Here is a 21,152-nt window from a genome sequence, read left to right on the forward strand (position 1 = left end):
GGGGCCATCCCACCCCCCCTGTGATGAGCTGGGGCCTCTGCTGTGGTTGCACCAAACTCAGCTCCCTCTGCCCTGCCCTGCTTCTTTCACTGCCCTCTGGTGATCTTCCCACTGGCTAGTCCATCTCAGCTGGAACCCAATCCATGAGTCCAGGTGAAGGATGTACAGATGAGATATGAACCCTTCCACTTCTCTGTGAGTTTGAGACTTTTTCAAACTAAAAACTTGGGGGAAACATAAGGGAAAAAACAGATAATATTTATCATAAAGGTTTAGTATCCTTAATATATAAAGCATTCTTACAAATCAACAAGAAAAAGACAAATGGCCCAATGTTTTAAATGTGCAAAGGAAATAAACAGGAGAGTTACAAAGAAACATTGTAAGACTAACAAACAGGTGAAAACATGTTTAACCTTACTAGCAATCAAATAAATGTACTTCTAAAACAAATATTATTTTTCACTTGACAAATGTGAGATGATTTAAGAAAATGAATCCAGAGCTGGTGAAGGTTTGGGAAGGTGCACTCTATTCAGTCTTCCTGGGGACAGTTTGCTGGTAGATATGAAACCCATTGAAAGTGTATCCCTATGCACCCAAGGTCTCCAACCTTCTGCAGTCACCCTGTCCTTAAGGATCCAAACAAAACGGCTGGATTTGCTGTGCCCCAGCCAGTGGGAATTCCTGAGGATTCCACAGTCACCTTTCAATACAAGCTCCCTCCTAATTCCTGCCAACGTGTCACTTTCTGGGTCTGTGGTGCTCTGTGAACCCTGCACCCCACACCTAACGCCATTTTCTTCTCTTATTTCAAAGACCACTTCCCCAAGACTATCGTGCACAGTGGGCAGTGAAGCTTTGGGGCAGGGGCATCCTGGAGAAGCATCACAGAGCAGCACAGGACTCAGGGCAGCCACTGAACACCGCCGCCCACCGTGGGTCTCCACGTGGTTGGGGGCACCTCAGCCGTCTCTCCCACAGCTCTGGAATTACCGGCAGACAACTCACAAATTTCTTTTACTTTATAATGCAAAGAGATGAAGTCTGTGTCTCGTTTGTCTTCTCCCAGTGTCCCGAGACCCTCCCTTACTCAACTGTGTACACACTCAGGAAGTCATCCAAGTGTTTCCTGACACGTGAGCACTTTTCTCCCAAACTTCCTCCTGGTGTAGCTGGCTCAAACATCAGCTAGCCTTTAAAAGATCACCCACCCATCTCCCAGCCCCACCACCTTTCCATCATTTACATGTAGCTGAAGGACTAGGTAAGTCAGTCAGAGAACACTGGTACATAGCAATCTAAGTAACCATTTAAAATGATGGTTTGGGAGGTAATTTAATGTGGAAAGATATTTACAGGGTGGTAAATGAAAAAGCAAGTGAGAAAGTAGTACAGCCAGGAAGATTACATATTGTTTAAAAGAAGATATATCTTATATACAGATATAGAAAAAAATGTCAGGAGGGCAGGAATAACAAAACCTTAATTGTTATGTCTGGTATAGGATGAGAGGTGATTTTTATTTTATTTTACTATCCATATTTTCCAGTTTTTCTACAATGAGCATGAATTATTTCTATATAATAGTTCTAGAAAATCCTCTACTTCACAATCTAGCTTCTGGAAGAGGGTGCTACACTCTCCGTCCCCACCCCCTCACCTCCAGTCCCCTCCTCGGCCCACTCAACTCTGCCCTCATCTTCCTAGGTGGGCATCGCTCATCACGCCCAGGGCCCCCTGGAACACTCTCTCCCTTTGTTCATTCTGAGTCCACTCCCTTCTTCTTGGGGAGAAGGGTAAACTCTTCGGCATGGCACACAAGGCCCCCCAAGTGCAGCCTCCTCTCCCAGCAACCCCTCCCACGCCCTTTTCTCCTACTCCTCAAGCATGCTGTGGTTTTCTTGAGGCCCCGCGCCTTGCAATGCTGCCCAGAACATACGTTATCTCTTCTCTTCCTCCTCCTCAACCATCCCTACCCCACATTGAGCAGTTTTTGTGTCAGGCCTTGTTTAAGTCCTTTACTACTGTACCAACAAGGAATCCATTGCAGAAATCCCCACTTAGAGTGCTTTAAGCACTCACACAGGGAGAAGTCCTGAGAAGGACTCCAGGGCTGGTATGGTAGTTCAGATGCCATCAGGTCCCCAGCCTCTTCCATCCTGAATGTGTAGGCCCCAAATTCATGTTGGCTACTCATAGTCACAAGATGGCTGCTGCCTCTCCCAGCATTATATCTCCTCTCCAGACAGAAGACAGGAAAGGAGCAAAGAATTTTCACCTAGTGAGGTAAACCCTCCACAGGGACTTCTGTGTATGTGGCCAGAATTATGTCACATGGCCCCTTCTAACTGCAAGGGAGGCTGGGAGCATGAGTGTTTTACCTTTCCAGCCTCAGTGGTAGTAAAAGGCAAAGAGGAAGAGAGTTGTGAATGGCTTTTGGGTAGCTCATCTACAGTGCCTGCCATACATTTCACCTCATTTCAGTCACATTTTATCTCATTTAATTCACAGCAGTGCTGTGAATTAAAGGTTTCTGTTATGCCCATTTCACCAATGAGAAAACCAAGGCTCAAAGAGATAACTAATCCACTTCTTCATGACCTGAGTTTGGCACCCCTTCTTCCTGGAAGAATTCCTGGATGCCCCAACCCCAGGCTGAGTTAGTTATGTGCTCTTCCCCGTGCACCCTGGGCCTGCATCCATGTTGACATCTCCAGCTGTCCCTAAGTGCTGTGTGAGCCCCACCTGTGTCTTCTGCATCCCCAGGGCCTGGCAAGGTCACAGGCCCTGAGCTGTGCCCTGGAGTGTCTGCTGAGTGACAAGCGAGGCAGTGGCCCTGCTCCACTGGGGGTGCCCAGACCGCTGGAGCACTAAAGCATCACTTTAGAGGGCAGAGACAAATCGGCAGGTCCCCCAGAAGACTCATCCTGCCAGAAACAAGGCAGCGTCAGCATGGCGCGGCCAGAACTCAGAGCAGACTCCTGCAGGCCGTGGTGTCTCTAATTGACCGCACTGCCTCTGAGGCCCAGCCACTTCCCTTGGGGGGGAGACTGAGGCCTGGAACGTTCCTCCCAGGGCAGCCGGAAGGGGGAATATAAGATCCTCTGCAATGTGGTTTGCGTTACTGCAGCTTTGGCCATGGAGGGGGCTCCTCGAGTCAGGCAGGAAGCAGAAAATATCAGATTTAGAGCCCACATTCCATGCATTGTATACAATTATCCGCTGGAGACACATAGGGGTACGCAGGACCCCCAGAGGCAGAAAATGGGATTGCTCTCCAGGACGGGGTCACTCCTTCATGGGGAACCAGCCTGCCTTCTTGGCAGGCACCAGGTGTGCCAAGTCCCCCTGCGGTGTGAACCTCAGAGACAGGGGTAGGGCTCATTTACCTACAAGGCATTGGTGACAGGCATGCTGCCAGCCCCAGCAATGATGCAGAGTCCCCTTCTTTGCAGCCCTCCACCTCTGCTCGCCCTGAAACATAAGTGCTTCCCTAGACCCTCCTGGGCTGTCTTCTCCACAGGTCCTCACGGGCAGGCTCAGCCCTACTCTCAGCTCCCACAGCTTCCTATCTGTGAGCCCCAGCCCTGGCCCGCCTCCTGAGATCCAGAGCCACAGATCCAGTCACTTCGATGGCCCCTGGCCCTCAGACACCACTTGTCCAAAATGGAACTCGTTATCCCACCAAAAATGTGTCCCTTCTCCAGGTGTCCCTGCCCCAGAGAATGGCATCACCATCCAGCCACTCCCAGGAGCCAAACCATAGCAGCATCCTAAGTCCTCCTGCCCACATTCGCTCAGGTCCCGAGTCTTGGCCAATTCCACCTCCTAAGTCTGTCTCTCACCTGTGCCCGTTCTCCACCCAGGTGGCCATCACCCTAGTTCATGCCACCATCATCTCCAGTCTGGAGTGTTCTGCAGTTCTGCTCACCTCATCACCTTCAGCATCTTACGTTCCAAACCACTGTCCACAGCACAGCTGGCTGGGCCACTCCTACGTTCACAGTCCCGCGATGGGCTTGAGCCGGCCTCAGGATCAGCATGAAGCCCTCAGCTTGGTGTACACAGCTCTCCATGCCCTGGTTCCCCCCGTCCCCTCCCCTTGACCTCTCGCCCTCCCTTGTTCCCTGAAGTCTGTGTTCCTTCTCGTCTCTAGGGCTCTGTGCATGATATTCCTTCTACTCTGTTCTATTCCTTCTTATTTTTTCAGGTTTACCTTGGACTTTGGCTCCTTTAGAAAGCCCTCCCTGATCCCCTCCCCACCTCAAGTATAAGCAGAAGGAAGCTTACTGACAGCATCGACTGTGCCTTATTCACTGTGTATTCTCAGTGCCCAGCACATTGTGTATGGTCGGGAAACATCTGTGCAACGGCCCTTCCCAGGAGCTGCACTGTGCCAGTGCTGCAGTGCTGAGGTCCGTGCTCTTCCTGCCTTCCTCTGAGGTGAGGCACGTCAATTTAAACAAGACAAGGGGACCCTGTGCTACCACGAACCCTGCCTGGCAGACAGATGGGCAGGTGGGCAGGCAGAGCAGACAGCCGACCGGGTTTCCCTGCAATACCTTCATTCGCTCATCCTTCCATTCACTATGGTTCATCTGGTCTATAAATTTGAAACAAACCCAATAAGGCACATAAATGTATGTATTTATTCAAGAGACACATTGGGGAGCGATTCATTTTTCAAAACTTTTTACCGTAGAATTTCCTCATGAAAATCTGACTCAAATACAGGTAATAATGATGTTGGTCATGATGATGATGGTGGTGGTGGTTGGTAGGTCGAGGTTCATAGGGACACTGTTCTGTCCTTCCTCTAGGAAACATGACAGACATTACCCCATCGAGCACTCTGGCACCACAAGCCCCAGCTTCTATTGTTCTCTCTCACCGGGGCTCTCACAGAGAGAGCATGGAAGGGGGCAGCGGTTTGTACTTTCCTCCTGGCCCTGTTTCCAGACTCAGCTTTTCTTCTCTGGGCCACTTGGGCAGGTGACACGACCTCTGTTTCTCATCCCATGGAGAGGTGAGTCCACCATGAGAGGGTCTGTTACGTTCTGCGTGCCTCTGCCTTTAAGCCCCCTTCTGAGGAACGCTGGCCCCTGGACCCCACTGCCCCGGCCCCAGCCATGGACCCAAAGGCACCACTGGAGGCAGGCCAGACCTAGAGAGTGAGCAGACAGCAGAAAGAGCCAGAACCTTGAGGAGAGGGCAAGAGAGGGGAAGCTGGGGGCAGCAGGTCCGTAGGCATGCTCTGAGAGCACAGGGCTGGAGTGTCCTGTTCACTGAGACCTCCAGAGCCTCCACAGGGTGGGGAACAGAGGCCCAGCTCAGTAGATATTACTGAATGAATGAATGAATGAGTTAATGAACAAATAAGTGAAAAGGCCTAGAGAGAGAAGAGAGGAGTTTTGTGATGGAGTCCAACTAGCAACAGAAGCCAGGCAGAGAGTCCTGTCTTTCAGTTGCTAAACATCAGAACAACGCAAAGGCTCACACTGTCACACGTGGCAGGCCCTGGCTCAGTGTTTTACATCAGAGTCCCAGGGCGGTGGGGCGTGGCAGGGGGGCTGGTTCTTTGGGAAAATGCAGTCAAGCAGAAACCTCTCCTCCTCCTGCCAGAGGGTGGGAGGAGCTTGGGAGGGGCGTCATCAGGAAGGAGGAAAGGAGCAGGAGGGCTCCTGGAGGGCAGGGTCTGCACAGAGAGGGAGAGAGTTTCAGCAGCTCGGTGCCAGGGAAGTTGTGGGTGACAGACTCTCTCCTTGACCAAACTTGGGGCTCCTCTGAGCCGTCTTCTCCACCAGGCCTTGGCCTTGACCTTGACCCCCACCCCCCTCCCCTCTTTGGCCTGCCTGATCCAGTCTTAGCAAGAATTCTGCTAATTCTGTTTAGAGACAATCCCCACCCCGCCTCCCACCGCCCCCCTACCCCTACCCCGCGCATATCTGAGTTCTTCACCCCCTACTTTGACGTCTGGGCCTTGGCCTGCCTTCAGCAAGATTCCCCCTGGCCTTGCTGTCCCCTGGGTCATTTCCCATCACTGCCCCTCACCCTGCTCCTTGGGTATCCCCCCCACTCGTCCTCGCTGTCTTCAGAGTTGAGCCTGACCTCTCTCCTACTGCAATATCTCCAGTACAGTCTTCCTTACCGTCTTAACAAGCGTCAGAATAACATTTCTTTAGCAGGGGAGAGGAAAGACAGTTTTTTCAGCTTTTGTTGGGAAGGGCCTGTTAGCCTCTTTCAGGAAAGCTGCTAGAAGGCCTCTGGAGTCAGGATGCAGTTTCTTCAGCTCCCCCTCCACAAAGGGGTCTCATTTATCTTGTTTGCTGGGTTCTATGTCACCTCATTTGACCCTCCTAACATCTCTCCGAACATCCCTGGAGCCATGAGCACTGGCTGCATTGCTTCCACAACACTCTCCCAAAGACCAAATAATATCTCGTGTGAGCCGCGGCTCTCCGGGCACGCCTGAGAGGCAAACGGGCGCATGCACTAACAACGCCGGGGCAGCGGGCGCAAACCAGGACCATGGGTTTCCGACACGAACACCTCTCTTTCCTCGCGCGCCTGCCGGCCGCCCAGTTGACTCAGGACACTCGGCACAGGCGCGCGGAGCCCGGGAGGCGGGGCGCGCGGGGTCGCGGCTCAGCTCTACCCGGGCCTCCCGCAGCGCCGAGTTCGCGCACGGCCCTCCGCGCACGGCCACCGCCGAGAGTTCCAGAAAATCCTGGAAATCCACGGCCCCCAGTGGGCCGAGCCCGGTGGCCACTAGGTGGCGGTGCCGGGCCGGGCCGTGCGCGCGGGGCGGGGACGCGGCGACGCCGGCGCCTGCGGGTCCCGTGACCGCGCGCCCCGCCCGGAGCTGCCGCCGTGATGCAGTCCCCGGCGGTGCTCGTCACCTCCAGGTGAGCCAGACCCCCGCCCCGCGCCGCGCCTCGGTCAACGAGCAGTCCGGGGGCGCGCGGGCCGCGACCCAAGGCGCCCGACGCGGAGGAGCAGGCGGAGGCGGCTGGCCTCGCCGGCGCGCTGGCGGTTTCTCTGGGCTTAGCCCTTCCACCGCCCTGCGGGAGAGGGTGGCGGCGTCGAGTGTCCCGTTTTACAGCTGGGGAAACTGAGGCTCCTAGAGCGTAACGAACTCACCAAGACCCAGAGGAAGCCCTGGACTGGTTGGTCCTGCGCAGGCGGGCAGAGGGGGCTCTCCTCTCCCCTTCCCTGCCCACCCGCGTTCATTTCTTTTGGCCCCAAAATCTAGTTATGCATCCTTTGGTGCTCACCGTGTGCCAGGCCCGGTGCTTGGCGCTGGGGACGGGGGTGAATCAGACAAGGCCCCGCCCTGCCGGGGGAGACGGGGATGACCGCAGACCTGCCGGGGACAGATGCTGGGAGGGGGTAGTAAGTCAGGTTGCCATGGGAACACAGTGAGGGGTGTAACCCAGGCTTCTGGGAGGGGGTGAGTGAGGCCATGTCCTGCAGGACGAGTGGACGTTAACCAGGTGAAGGGGAGCGAAGAGGTGGCGGCTGCTCAAGGAGGTGGCTCAGGAGAAGTGCAGGTTAGAGCAAAGGCCTGGGAGGGGCTCTGGGAGGCAGAGGATGCAGGGTGGGCCCACCCTGAGCCAGGCCTGGAGGACCCAGTGCAGGATGGATCCTGGAAGGGCTGGGGTGGACATGGTTTTACTCCTTTCCCCCTTTTAAATATCTGTGAAGTAACTCACTTCAAGTATTTTCATACAGTCTTATTTCCCCTACACAAATTCTTGGGCTAAGACACCAATTTATTTCGTAAGTAAATGTGTTACCCAGCCCAACTGTTATTTTTCCGGCTGTAATTTGAACTTCCCTGTGACTTCACGTCTAGAAAAACACGATTCTTTCAGTAAACTCTGATGTCAGAACCTGCTTGGCCTCCTCGGCGTGATACAGTGAGGCTGCAGGTCATCTCTTCATTGGCAGAAGAGGTTTCCCTAGTGCCGCATAAGTCACCTCCTCTTTCTGTGCCTCAGTTTCCTTTTCTGCAAAAAGGAGGTTTGAGATTGGCAGGTGTGAGCAGGGCCAGCAGCAGATGCCCCTCCCAGCCACGTGCAGACCCGTGGGGTGTGACTTTGGTGCTGGGTGCTTGGGAAGGCGCTGGGTGGCTTCCCTCACTGCCCCAGCCCGGACAGGGCTTGTTCACAGACACGGGTGCCAAGGGAGTGGTGCTCACTCCTTGCTGGCAGGAAAACCCCAGGAGGGGCCTGCAGGGTAAGTCCAACTGCCAGACACCAGCCGCCTCACAGGCTCTTCACAGTTGGGCCCCAACTCAGCTTCCCAGCCCAGCTTCCCCCCTCATCACCACGTGCATTCATGCCTTCAGTCATCCAGCAGATCTTTCTCGAGGGCCCACTCTGCCCGGTGCTGGTCTGGTTCTGGATACAGTGATGAATCAAACCAAGTCCGTCTCATGGAGCGTTGGTGGGGACAGGTGGACAGTATGTGATATGTCGGCGATGATAAATGATATGAAGGAAAGTAAGACAGGAGTGGAAATAGAGTGACAGGAGTGAGTGCTGTTTTACTTGGTGTGGTCCAGGAGCGTCATTCTGACTGAGTAGAACTTGGGCAGATCCCTGACAAGCTCTCTGAGGGAGAGAGCCACGAATGAGAACTCTTGAGAAACAGTGTACCAGGCAGACAGCAGCAGGGGCCAGTGTCCTGGGGCAGGAGGGTGCTAGGGCACCAGCAAGGAGGCCAGCGTGGCTGGAGTGGAGTGACCGGGGAGAGTGTTGGGTGACGCGGTGAAGAGCTGTGGGCTTGGGAGCAGGGGACAGGCAGGACAGCCTCGCAGGTCACGGTAAGGCTTGGCTTGCATTCCGAGCGCCAGGGGACCTGCCTTAGATTTCACGAAGGTGCTTTGCTGCTGTGTTGAGCAGACCGTAGGTGAGCAGGGGCAGCCAGGAGACCATCCAGGAGGCTCTTGCGGTCATCCGCATGAGAGCTGAGGGTGGTTTGGACCACGGTGATGGGGGTGGAAGGGTGGGAAATGTTTGGGTTCTGGATATATTTTGAAGATTGAGCTTTCAGGGTTTGCTGATGATTAGGTGTGGGATGTGAGAACAAGAAAGAGGAGTCAGGACTGACTGCAAAGCTTTTGTCCTAAGTTCCTGGAAGAGTGAGGCCGCATGTTCTGAGATGGGGAGACTGTGAAAGGAGCAGGTGTGGGGAAGGTGGGAGTCAGCATCAGTCTAGACACGTCAGTGTTCAGCTGCCTGTGGATGCCAAGTGGAGATGTTAGGCAGACAGCTGGGAGGAGTGTGGCCTCGAGGGGGGAGTCCGGACTAGAGATAGGGATTTGGGGACCATTGGCCCGTAAATGATATTTAAAGCCTTGGACGTGGTTGAGGTCACCTGGGTAAGAGTGCAGCGAGAGAAAAGGTCTAAGGGGGTTGCTCTGGCGGGATGGGGGACCATCCAGGGAAGCAGAGCAGGAGCGGCCAGGGAGGGCAGAGAAGAACTGAGAGAGAGTGAGGGTCCTGGAAGCCAGTGAAGACAGAGCTCCAGGGAGCAGAGAGTGAGGACCAAGTGCCGCTGATCTAAGAGGAGAAGCGAGAATTAAGCTTTGGTTTTAACAGCGTGGAGGTCCCCGGTGACCTGGGCACGCACAGTTTCTGCTGCAGGATGAGGACAAAAGATTGGTAGGAATGGATTTGGGCTCAAACAGGAGGAGAGGAACCGGAGACATGAATACAGGCCGCTGTCCTGAGGAATTTTGCTGAAAAGGGGAGCAGAGAAACAGAGCAGTAGCTGAAGGGGAGGTTCAGGCTGAAAGACAGCTTTGTTAAGAAGTGAGAATGATCAGTAATGAGGGGAAACTGATGTTGCCAAAAAGAGGGGAGACAGCGGAAGCCATGTCTTTGAGAGAGTAGGTGAGAGGGGTTGCCCTTAGGTAGGAGCCAGCAAGTCTGTCCCCAGTGGCAGGGGAGGCAGATGTAGGCGATTGAGGATGTGACTCAGGAAGTCCACTGATGGCTTCCCTCTCCTAAGGGAAATAGGAAGCAGGGTCCTGGGAGGGGGGAGACAGGTGTTGAGGGTTTGCTGAGAGAGGTGACTTAGATGCCTTGCTACTCAGTGGACGGTCCAGGAGCTGGTTAGAAATGCAGACTCTCAGGCTCCGCCCCAGACCTGGTGAATGTGAATCTGCATATTGACAAGATCCCAGGTCACGTGGACGCGCTTTCCAGTTTAAGAAGCCTGGTCTAGGACAGGTGGGCGAACTGCGCCCGTGGGCGAAATCCTAGAAGCCTGGTCTAGGACAGGTGGGCGAACTGCGCATGTGGGTGAAATCCTGCTGCCAAATTTGCTTTTGTACATCAGGTTTACGTATCGTCTGTGGCTACTTGCCACAGCGGCCGAGTTGAGTAGTCTAAGGAACAGAGGCCTTGTGGCCTTTAAAGCCTAAAATATTTGCTGTGTTTCCGGCCCTTTACAGAAGAAGTTTGCCTGGGGCGTAGAGGCATGGGAGAGCGAGTGGATTAGGCTCAGGTGCGTCAGAGTCACCTGCAGGACTTGTCAAAAGGAAGATCGTGGGTCCCATCCCAGGGCTCCTGACTCAGTAGCCCGAATTTGCCTTTCTAACAAGTTTCCAGGTGACACTGATGCTGCAGGGACCACGCTTTGAGAACCCCCCATCTAGACCAAGGGAGGGGAGCCAGGTCCCGCTGAAGCTTGCCGGTTGTAGGTTATGGCACGAACTTCAGGCAGACCAGGCGACGTGTGCATGTTTATCCTGGTCACGTGCAGCTGCTGGCGCAGGTGCAAAGGAGGCGGAGAGCTGGAGAGTTCAGTACTTAGTTTTCACAGTGATCCTAATTCCTGCTTCCTTCCTTTGTCATGCACTGGAATAGACAGCCTAGGCTCTGGGGCGACTGCCTGGGAGTGAACCCTGGTTCCCCCTCTGACCCCTGAGACCGTGGGCAGGTGACCCCCTCTTTGTGCCTGTTTCCCTGTCTTTAAATGGGTCTGAGCAGTAATGTCCCTCTGTAGGGCTGCGGAAGGTGGGAGTGACTTGACAGGTAAGGTCCTTAGAACAGCCTGCAGTAGTGCCAGCTGCTCTCCACTCACCTTTAACCTTTAGTCCCGCTTTGCTCTCCCACTCTCGACAGCAACACCCGTGTGCAAAGCCAGGAGCAGAAAGGTCTGTACTCAGGGTACAGCCAAGAACGCCCATTTGGTTACTGGCAAAAGGAAAAGAGGGCTGATTATATGGTGTTTTCCATCTTGCAAGGGTACATTTGCGCTCATTTAGTACCGCCCTGAAGGCAGGTTCGCCCGGCCTTCCTAAGAGATTCCTGCTTGTTATAGCGCGCCTTATACTGTATGGAAGTGTTCAAGTGTGTAGAAGTGTGTGTGGTCATTGGATGTGTATACACACTTCATATGTAGGCGTGTGCCCCACTTGGTGACAGTGGCATCACATTGATGACTGTCACATGCCTAGTATGGAGATGAGAGGAATCTGCGTGGAAGGAGTTCTGGGGGACAGGGTGTCTGATGGATTGGGACGTTAGTCCAGAGAGAAGGGGCCTTGCCCCAGGCAGAGTTTTAGCCCGAAAGCCCCTTGCCCCCAGAGCATCCCCTTTCTTGTGTTCTGAAAACCCTGCCCAGCACGTGGTAGGTCTCGACCTTGACAATGACGTGTCCTGTCACAGGTGTTTGTGTGACGTATGTTTGTATGCACGGGTCTGTATTACCCCTTACACAGGATAAGGAATACAGTTAACATTTTTTCTCCCTTCAGAGAAAATGTTTCATAACTTGTTTGCCCTCCATACAATTTGGTATGTTTGCGTCAATTTACAGATTATCCAAGAGCTATAATGTTTGGTGTGTGTGTGTGTGTGTGTGTGTGTGTGTGAGGAAGATCAGCCCTGAGCTCACATCCATGCCAACCCTCCTCTTTTTGCTGAGGAAGACCAGCCCTGAGCTAACATCTATTGCCAGTCCTCCTCCTTTTTTTCCCTTTTTCTCCCCAAAGCCCCAGTAGATAGTTGTATGTCATAGTTGCACATCCTTCTAGTTGCTGTGTGTGGGACGCAGCCTCAGCATGGCTGGACATGTCAGTGGGCGCCCGGATCCGAACCCCGGGCCGCCAGTAATGGAGCACGCGCACTTAACTGCTAAGCCTCGGGGCCGGCCCGGCTGTAATGTTTGGCTGAGTATCTCCTCTAAGCCCCACACAGCAGCCCTGTCAGTGCCTTTTGGGGCCCCGCATCCAGTGCCCCTCGCATCTTCCCCAAGCCGGGCAGGTGCTGTAGTAGCTCTGCTGCCCTCGGGTGGGCTGAAGAGATGTGTCTCTCTCCAGATTCCTGGCAGGGTTTCATTCCTGCGTAGTGCACACACAGCCAGGCCCTTTCCTTGGTGGGAGTAGAGCCCTCGGGATGCCGTTCCCACAAATCCTGCAGGAGCTCGTGCCGTGTGCCGAATCTGTGTAAGATACCTAGCTGTACGTGATTTTCCACAAACCCCATCTTCTCTGCTCTCAAATGTTTTCCTGCTGGGAACAGCCTTTTGTCTGGGAGCTACCCAAAGGCAGAGCCCAGGCCTGGGAAGCCAGGCTTTATGAGGAGCAGGTGGATGGCTTGGAGCAGTGACCACTGAGGACGGCCAGTGGAGCAGCCTTGCACCGAGGCCCGCTAGGCCGTCCCGAAGTCCTGCCTGCGTTTCACTCGAGAGGCCTGCCAACTTGAACCTGAGCTTCCTTTGCCTTCTTTCCCTTCGGCAGGCGAGTTCAGAATGTCCACACGGGCCTGGACCTGACCGTGCCCCAGCACCAGGAGGTGCGGGGCAAGATGATGTCGGGCTACGTGGAGTACCAGATCCTGGTGGTGACCCGGCTGGCTGCGTTCAAGTCGGCCAAGCACAAGCCCGAGGATGTCGTCCAGTTCTTGGTGAGCTGGGGGCTCTGCCAAGATGCTTCTGAGGGTGCACGGGTCCAAGGGAGGCAGACACACTTGCCACCAGGGGGCGAGTAGTATCAGGGAGCGGGCACTTCTCTAGCCAACACTCGCTCGAGGCCTGGGCATGTCGAGCCGAGCAGTAAGGACACAAGAATGAACCAAATTCTTACACTCCGTGGGGAGGCAGACTTGTAAAGAGACAGATGCAGGTGGTGCCAGGCGCACACAGGGGCTGTGGGAGTGTAGAGAAGGGGCACCTAACCCACCCCAGGGAAAGGTCCCGGAAGACTTCTCGGGAGAGGTGAGGGCCGAGCTATGTTTTAGGGAGCAGGTGGAGCTAAGCAGCAGCAGAAGGGTGTGCCAGGCAGGGGGCATAGCCCAAGCAAAGGCACGGAGGCCGGACACAGGGTGTTGCTAGGGAACTCTGAGCAGTTGAGTATCGTCTGGGGTGAAGCAGAAGACGAGGTGATGGCAGGCAGGACCCGGGCGTGGAGGGCACGCAGCGAGCCTGACTTCTCCTGCAGCCAAGGAGGAGTTTGAAGCGGGAGTGACGTGGCCCTGTTCGCCTCTCTCTGGCTGGTTTGCTGGGAGAGTGGAGTTGGATTGGAAAGAATGGGGCAGGGACCCGAGTCACGACGCTAATACAGTAATCCCCCAGGTGAGGGGTGGGAGCAGGCCAGTCGTCATTGGTATGGAAGAGAGGAGAGACTTGCAAATATTTCCGAGGTAACAGGCACATAATTTGCTGGCTGATGGTTTCCGCCGACTGAGGTGAAGAGCACCGGCAGGGACAGGTTTAAGGGGGCCGTGTCAGCTGCGAAGTGTCCACCCGATGGATCCACGGGGATGGGTACGTGAGGCTGGAGCATCGGATGGGCTCAGGCCGAGGGGCAGATTTGGGAGGCATCAGCTCGCAGGTGATGTTGGAAGTCTGGGAGTGGATCAAGTTGCCCAGAGAATGGATGTGGAGGGCAGAGGGAGGGGCTGAGGAGGAAACCCTGGGGATACCAGCAGCTCAGGGCCAGTCAAGGAGAAGGAGGAGCTTCCAAGCAGGCAGAGGGAAGAGAAGAGGGTGTCGTGGAGTCCCAGGAGCTAAGGGAGGAGAGAGTTTTAAAACCAAGGTGAAATGAGCGCAAGTCCTGCGGTATACAGTCACTTGTTGCTTAACAACGGGCGTACGTTCTGAGAAATGTGTTGTTAGGCGATTTCGTCATTGCATGAACATCGTAGGTTGTACATACACAAACCTAGATGGTATAGCCTACTACGCACCTGACTATGTGGTACTAGTCGTATGGGACCACCGTCGTATACGCAGTCCATCATTGAGCGAAATGTCGTTATGCGGTGCATGACTGTATCTGAGGTGGATGTCCGTGGGCGTCAGGGAGAGGCCCCTGAGGAGTGCCCGGGCCAGTTTGCTCGTCCTCTGCAGAGGGCCGGCCTTACACGTGAAGGTGTGCGTGAGGACGTCCTTAACACCTCCACGCATCCCACAGGGCCACTTTTTCCTTGACACCCACGCCCTGTGGGGTGTGTGCGTGCACAGGTGCCCAGGCGTGCAGGTACTCCTCAGACATTTTGAACCCCCTCTAGAGGGCAAAGGAGAGCACATTTACTCCCCAGGACATCTGAAATCTCTTAGAAGTTTCATGAGTTAGCTAAAAAAATGAGCATTTTGCATGCAAAACACCTTAAAAGGATATAGGTGTTTTAATATACAAATGAATTTAATTCCTAACCGGAGAGTAAAACCAGCCCCCGGGAAGGGGCACTGTATTTGTTTGCAGCTTAGCAGACACCATGTGTGCTGACTTACATCAAAGGGACGCGAGGTGGGCTCAGCACAGGGGGCACCAGATGAACAAGAGCTCCTACCCACTGCGCTCAGGGCCTCTCCTGTAGCCACCTCTCGTTGCTGCATAGGTAGCTACCTGAGAAGCCCTTGTTTGGAACACTGGTGAGCATGGGCCTTGGATGAGAGGTGGCTCCCCTGACTGAAAACTCCCCAAACTCAGTGCCCTGGAGACCCATGGCCCCCAGAACCCCAGTCCTAGTGATGTGTCTGTGTGACCAGCCCATGTGGAGCGGTCATGCCAGCAGAGGGCGCTCACCCTTCCAGCGTTGGGCCCAATCCCTGCCTGGCTGGAGTCACGGGTTCTCAGGACCGCTGGGGGTTGGAGCCTGCGTCACTTTTGTGAAAGAATCTTCTTACCTTTCTGTAGGGCTGTTCTCAGGAGAGCTCCAGGGCCAGGCTCTATGTTGACAACTGCAGGCTTCAGTTCCCTGACCTAGATGACCTCCTGTGGGGCTGGAGTTCTGAAGTCCCCCGGTGCCCCAGCCACCTGCCAGTGTCTGCAGCCCTCACAGGCTGGGGTTCTGGTGATAATGCTGGTTAGCCAAGGCCACATGCTCCAACATAGCTGGGCAGTGGGGTTACCAGGTCTCCTGCGTCTCGCTGTATCCAGACGCCCCGCAGTCCATCAGCTACACCGGCATTTAGTGATGTGCCGCGGGCACGGCCCTGGCCGGGCAGTGGAAGTGGGAATGTCCATGTCTTCATACTCAGTGCTCCCACAGAGGAGTTGGGGAGACAGGCCTAGCATATGGGGAGAGCACAGAGGAGTCCCAGACAAGGGGGGACACCCAGCCATTGGTGGGGGGTGTGATGCAGAGCGGATGACTCTTCTCTGAGCACCCATATTGGGTTACACAGACCACAGCGATGACACCAACTGGCTGTGCTGCGGCTGCTCGCTCCACGCGAGACCTGGAGCCTCCTGAGACAGAGACCATGCTGGGGGTGGGGGGACATATGGAGTAAACGCACAGCCGGAGCTTGAGAAGTGAGGAGTGAATCCTGAGCTGCAGTAGGGGTTCTGGGGAGAGGCCGAGAGGAGGCCCTGCGGGAAGCTGAATGCTGCTCCAAGGTGACTCAGATGGCTTGAAACCACCTTCTAATGACCAGTGGAAGCCCTGGTCTGCTTCCCCGAGGTCTCCATACATGGTGGGGTCCTGTCTGACAACAGGGCTAAGAAACCAACTTTGCAGTATGTGGGTCTTCACCAGTTGAGCACTATGAGGACTGTCCCTGCTGGAAGGCTGCTGCTAAATCACGGGGAATGATCCAGAGATCCGCGCTGAGAAAAGGTGACTCGTGTTGTTGCAGGAAGATGAACTACCAGCCGGCCAGACCATAAGGCCACCCCGCTAATGCTCTGAAAGCCCAGAAAGGAGGTGGTGACCGTGATCACCTGCAGGCCAGGCCGGGGTCCCTGTATCAAATGTGACAACCTGTGACAGTGCCCGGAGCCCACCAGGACTGCGTCTTTCCTTCAGGCCACTGAGACTTTCCGGTTGAGCCCAGCATTGACTGGGAGGGTGAAGGAATGGGGCCTGAGGCAGGAGCTGGGCGGAGGGTCACCCAGGGTGCACTTCTTGGGGCAGCCGGTCCTGGAGAGGACTCTCCGAGTAGCCAGCCCTCTGGGACCTCCGGTTGGCGTGAGAGAGGACTGCTCTCTGCTTTGACTGTTCACTCAGGAAACCACATGCTCCTCTCATTCCAGGTCTCCAAAAAGTACAGCGAGATTGAGGAGTTTTACCAGAAACTGAGCAGTCGTTATCCAACGGCCGGCCTTCCCCCACTCCCCAGGAAGGTCTTGTTCGTTGGGGAGTCTGACATCCAGGAAAGGAGAGCTGTGTTTGACGAGATTCTGCGCCATGTGTCAAAGGACGCCGAGCTGGCCAGCAGCCCAGAGCTGCTAGAATTCTTAGGTACCTGAGGCTGGGTCCCAAATCCCTGAGGTCTCCCCGGGCCCAGAACTAGGCCTCGCTGCCCTGGCTTCGCCCGAGTGCGTCCATAGCTGCCCCCTGCATCCCGGAAGCTTCAGGCTGTTGAGGCAGGTGGACCTTACTTCCATCCTTGGGCGGAGTGGTGGGCAGGAGACTGGGGCCCGGCCCTCCAGGACTGACCACCTAGGTGCCAGATGGGGCTCACACAGGAGCCTTCTTCATAGTCTGATCCCACCCGTGCCCCTCCTTGCCAGCCCCATACCCAGAGCTCCCCCTGACCCATACACACAAACACCCCTCTTCACCTCCTGCCAGCCAGACCTGGGGGCCTGCAATATCCAGAGAAAGCTGTGCCCTCACAGCCAGGCTGGTGACCTGGCCCCTGGGGACACTTCCCCCAGCTTGTACCCCCCAGAGATGCTTGTGGGCGTAGCTCCAGGCAGATGTTCAGCCCAGGGTGATCTGGCACCGCCCCCCCCACCCCACCCCCAGTAATGGGGACCTTGAGCCCTCACAGTCCCTGTCTAGCCTCCTCCCTTCTCTTTCCAGTTTTCTCATCTGTCAGGTGGGGACAACCTGGCTGACAGGTGGTTGTGAGAATTAAACAAGCCAATACGTGTAAAGTGCTTAGAACATAGCCTGCCGCATAGGAAGTGCTACGGAAGCCGTGGCTGACGTTCTAGCCCCCACTCAGCAGCCCCCTGAACTCAGAACACGCCGGGTGGGTCCCAGTCTTGCACGTGCGCCCCAGGGCAGATGAAGGGGTCCTGTGCCCTCCGGGTGGGGAGGGGTCCCATCGAGAGCTGCTGGACTCCCACCTCGTACCTTCTCCCCTCTTTGGACCACTCCATTTAACTCTTTTCCCAACTACTGTGGCTCTCCTATTTCCGCAAGACAGATGGGAAATTTTCAAAAGAAAATTAACCAATAAACCAATTTTTAAAAAATGAGGGGTGGGAATAAAACCAAAACCAGTGAGTGCAGAGGCTGGGGCTGGGTGAGGCTGCTGGACAGGCTTCTTCTGTCCTTTTCCACATCCCACGTGGGCCTGTGGGCCCCGGATCTCTCCCGCCTCCTGTTTGCCTCTCTCGGGGGCTGTGTTGACTGTGATAAGGGGGCTCTGGCATGTCTACAGCTAGAAGAAACTCCGGACCTCCTGGTCCCCTCTGTTGTGGAGAAGCAGGATAGGGTGATCTGACTTGCCTAGTCTCTCTGTGCCTCAGTTTTGTCATCTGTAAAATGGAGGTACAAATCTCTCTCACGTGAGATTTTTGCAATATTTAAATGAATCTATACCTGTAAAATGCTTATTACATGAAATTGATGGTTCATGAGATTTTGAATGGTATTTTCACGTTTGAACTAATAAAATTACAAAGGATAATGCAGCATAATCATTTACCACTTAGTTTTACATATTACATCAGTATATATATTACATCCTATATGCCACACACTCTGTAAGTTCTTTACTTAAGGGTGGTATTTTTAACAAGTGACCACTGTAGAAGGTATAGTGTTTGGATAGAGAAGAACCAGTAGTCTAAACCCATGCTTCTCAGGGCATCTGTGGGGAAGAACTAGCTTTTGTATCCCAGTCTGTCACAGATAGATACTGTCACAAATACAAAATCCCGTGCTTGGATGTCGTGACAGTGCCAAGCTTCCGTGGAAATTTTTGGACGTTTGCTCTTCCTTTCTGTACTTACCTCATCAGGGACACCTGTCTGTGGACCATGCTTTGTGAACCACTGATGTAAGCCATTTTGTACTGGAGCCGTCACAGTTTGTTCCAGAATCTTCCATGTGCTCACTGTGCGCTCATCGCCCACACCCTCAGAGCAGGTCTCCATCCGTGGTTTGGTTGGCAGAGCTCCCTGACACGCCTCTCAACTGTAAAACATTCCTGAAGCTGTTGGTTCCATGGGAACCCCCGTATCTGGCTGGCTTTTCCAGCTGTTAGCCCGTGGACAGAGGCTCGGTCATCCGGTGATACTGACAGGCTCTAGGCTGCAGAGGTTCAGGAACCGCTGCCTCTCTCTTGCTCTGAGGCTCCCGCTTGTAACCGCTCCGCTCCAGGCGTGACTGGTGCCTGTCAACCCTCGGGGGCCGCAGTGGGCACTTGGAGCCCGGCTGCCCCTGTCCACCCAGACCCGCTATCCTGGTCCCAGGATGCTGGGAAGCCCCTAGGCTCAGGTCCCGGAGCTGGAGCTTGATGCAGTGCAGTGCCTCCTGGTCCCCTGGCAGTGGATGTCAGGTGCCCTCTTCTGTGTCCCTCCACAGGCACCAGATCCCCCGGGGCTGCAGATCTCACCAGCAGAGATTACTCTGTCCTGGACGCACACAGCCAGGTGGGGGCTGATGGGGAGGCTTTTGACTTCTTCAAGCAACAGGACCAAGCAGAGGATGAGGGTCTGCCCATCTTAGGCCTGAAGGGCGAAGATGCAGGGAAATGTGAGGAGGAAGAGGAGGAGGAGGCCCTGGACCCTCTGGGCATCATGCGGTAGGTCTCCCCATTCTGGGTGGGGCCCCCTTCTGGCTGCTCCAGGCTCTCTAGGGACAGCTCCTCCCTCCCTCCAGGGAGGCTGAGAAAACCTGTCTCCCTGGGTCGTCGCCCCGCATAGCCTGGTGTGCTCAGAAACTGGCTCCCTGCTCACCCTCAACATCACCCATGTCTTTGGGGCTGGCCGTCAGGTACCACGTGCTCCTCTCTGCTCACAGGGCGGGCCCCCGCACCCCAGCTCTGCACTGTGGCCTGGCAGAGCTGTCCTCCGCCCCTGACAGCTCAGTGGCCCAGGCTGCCTGAACCCACCAGCCAGCCCGGGCGCCTGAGTTCTCTGTGCAGCTCATCACTGACAGCCTGTGACGTGTGGCGCGTCACTGGAGCTCCCCGGGCCGTGTTTCACTGTACTTAAAGCAGGGGTATTTACCTCGGCCTCCCCTCAAGGCAGTTGTAAGGCCCCAATGAATCACGTGGGTGGAGGGGACTGGTGACCCATAAAGCGCCAAGTGTGTGTGATGCAAGGAGGAAGAGTGAGCTCTGGGGTCCCCTAGCCAGTGGACTCTCTCCCCTTGACACACACACATGCACACTCGTGCACACACACGTACACTGGCTGGAGAGAAGGAGGCAAGCCAGCCGTGGTCTTGGTGGTCACTTGGTGTCCTGATTCTGTCACCTTCTCATTCCTTCTCCTTCCTTGGCCCTCTGACTGCCTTTAGCCAATCAGTGACCTGCTCCTGAGCCCCCACTGTGGGGACCACCCTTTGCTTGGGGGAAGGGACTACAGGCTGGATGAGATGAGAGAGCCAGACGTCTGCTCCCAAGGCCCCTCTGATGGGCACAGGCTGAGGTATTTGGGCAGGACCTCCCAACCAGAAGGAGATCGGGGGGAACCAGACAGACTCGGCCACCCCAGGGCCCTCACTTTTTCTTCTTGGCTCAAACATGCAAGAAACAAGGTGGGAGCTGATGTTTTTGAGCACCCACTATGCGCCGGGCATTGTATTTTGCACTTTGCACACCATGTCTCATTGACACCTGCCCTGGAAGCAGCTGTTGTTATCCCATTTTACAGATTAAAGAAACTGAGGCCTGCAGAGGCCAAGTGCCTTGCCCGAGGTCAGACAGCTGGTGAATAATGGTCCTGGGACTCAAACCGAGTTCAGGATCCTGGACTGTGGAGCCCGACGTCCAGGGCTTGAGTCCTGGCTCTGCCATTTACCAGCCATAAGTCCCTGGCAGTTTACCCGGTGAAAACAGGGTAATGATAGCACCTATCTCTTGGGGCTCTTGTGAAGATTGAGTGAGTTATCGTAAATGTTAGCACTTCGCTCTTCTCGTCTGCCATCTTTCTGCCCCACCACCTCCGCAGAATCAGCCCACAGACCCAGGGTGCCATCCCCGCCACATGATGAGAGCACCTTAGAGACTCCCTGAAGGTCAGTCAACAGATGAGGGAGGCCTGGCTCGCAGGTCCTGTTCAGAAAGGAATTAGAGCCGATTATTCATCAGGCAGGGGCAAGTTCAGCTTAAATGGCGTGAAACGTACAGTCCTGGAAGCACTACCCACTCTGCTCCAGCCTTCCTCTCCTGGTGGGACGTGAGAGGAGTGGGCACTCGGGAGATGTGGGGCAGGTGGCCGTGAGCCAGCCTAGAGGGATGAGGATTCACACTAGGGAAAGATGCCAGGTGCTCAGGGAGACAGGACCAGAGCCAGAGTTCCTGCAGCACCTTGGCGCCCAGCAGTCAGGCCCCTCCTGGCCTGCCCCCCGGTGGGCCTTGTCCTGGAGGGGGGTCAGCAGTCCTGTGGGAGCAGCAGCGAGGTTATGTCGGGGGAAGTTTGTAATGGCCTTATCAGCGGTGCACAACCCTCAGGCCCTTCTCGGGCTTTATTTTGGTAAGGATAAGGCTTTGTTTGAGCTCAG

General features: G+C 55.1%; 1 protein-coding gene across 2 annotated transcripts in view; it reads left to right on the forward strand.

The window, feature by feature from the left end:
* HS1BP3 (HCLS1 binding protein 3) overlaps positions 1-21,152 on the forward strand; it is a 48,551-nt gene that overhangs the window by 8,449 nt on the left and 18,950 nt on the right. The window contains exons 1-4 of one of the 2 annotated variants that reach the window (XM_004418294.3): positions 6,853-6,908; positions 12,758-12,923; positions 16,499-16,706; positions 19,008-19,227. In XM_004418294.3, coding sequence (XP_004418351.2) covers positions 6,877-6,908; positions 12,758-12,923; positions 16,499-16,706; positions 19,008-19,227 — 626 coding nt within the window. In that variant the 5' untranslated portion in view covers positions 6,853-6,876. Of the gene's footprint in view, positions 1-6,852; positions 6,909-12,757; positions 12,924-16,498; positions 16,707-19,007; positions 19,228-21,152 lie in introns of those variants that run through there. The other variant, XM_087437108.1, reaches the window with a different exon arrangement.

The sequence above is a fragment of the Ceratotherium simum genome, chromosome 11 (assembly GCF_057802395.1).
Source record: "Ceratotherium simum simum isolate JZ-2026a chromosome 11, ASM5780239v1, whole genome shotgun sequence".
Taxonomy (NCBI): domain Eukaryota; kingdom Metazoa; phylum Chordata; class Mammalia; order Perissodactyla; family Rhinocerotidae; genus Ceratotherium; species Ceratotherium simum.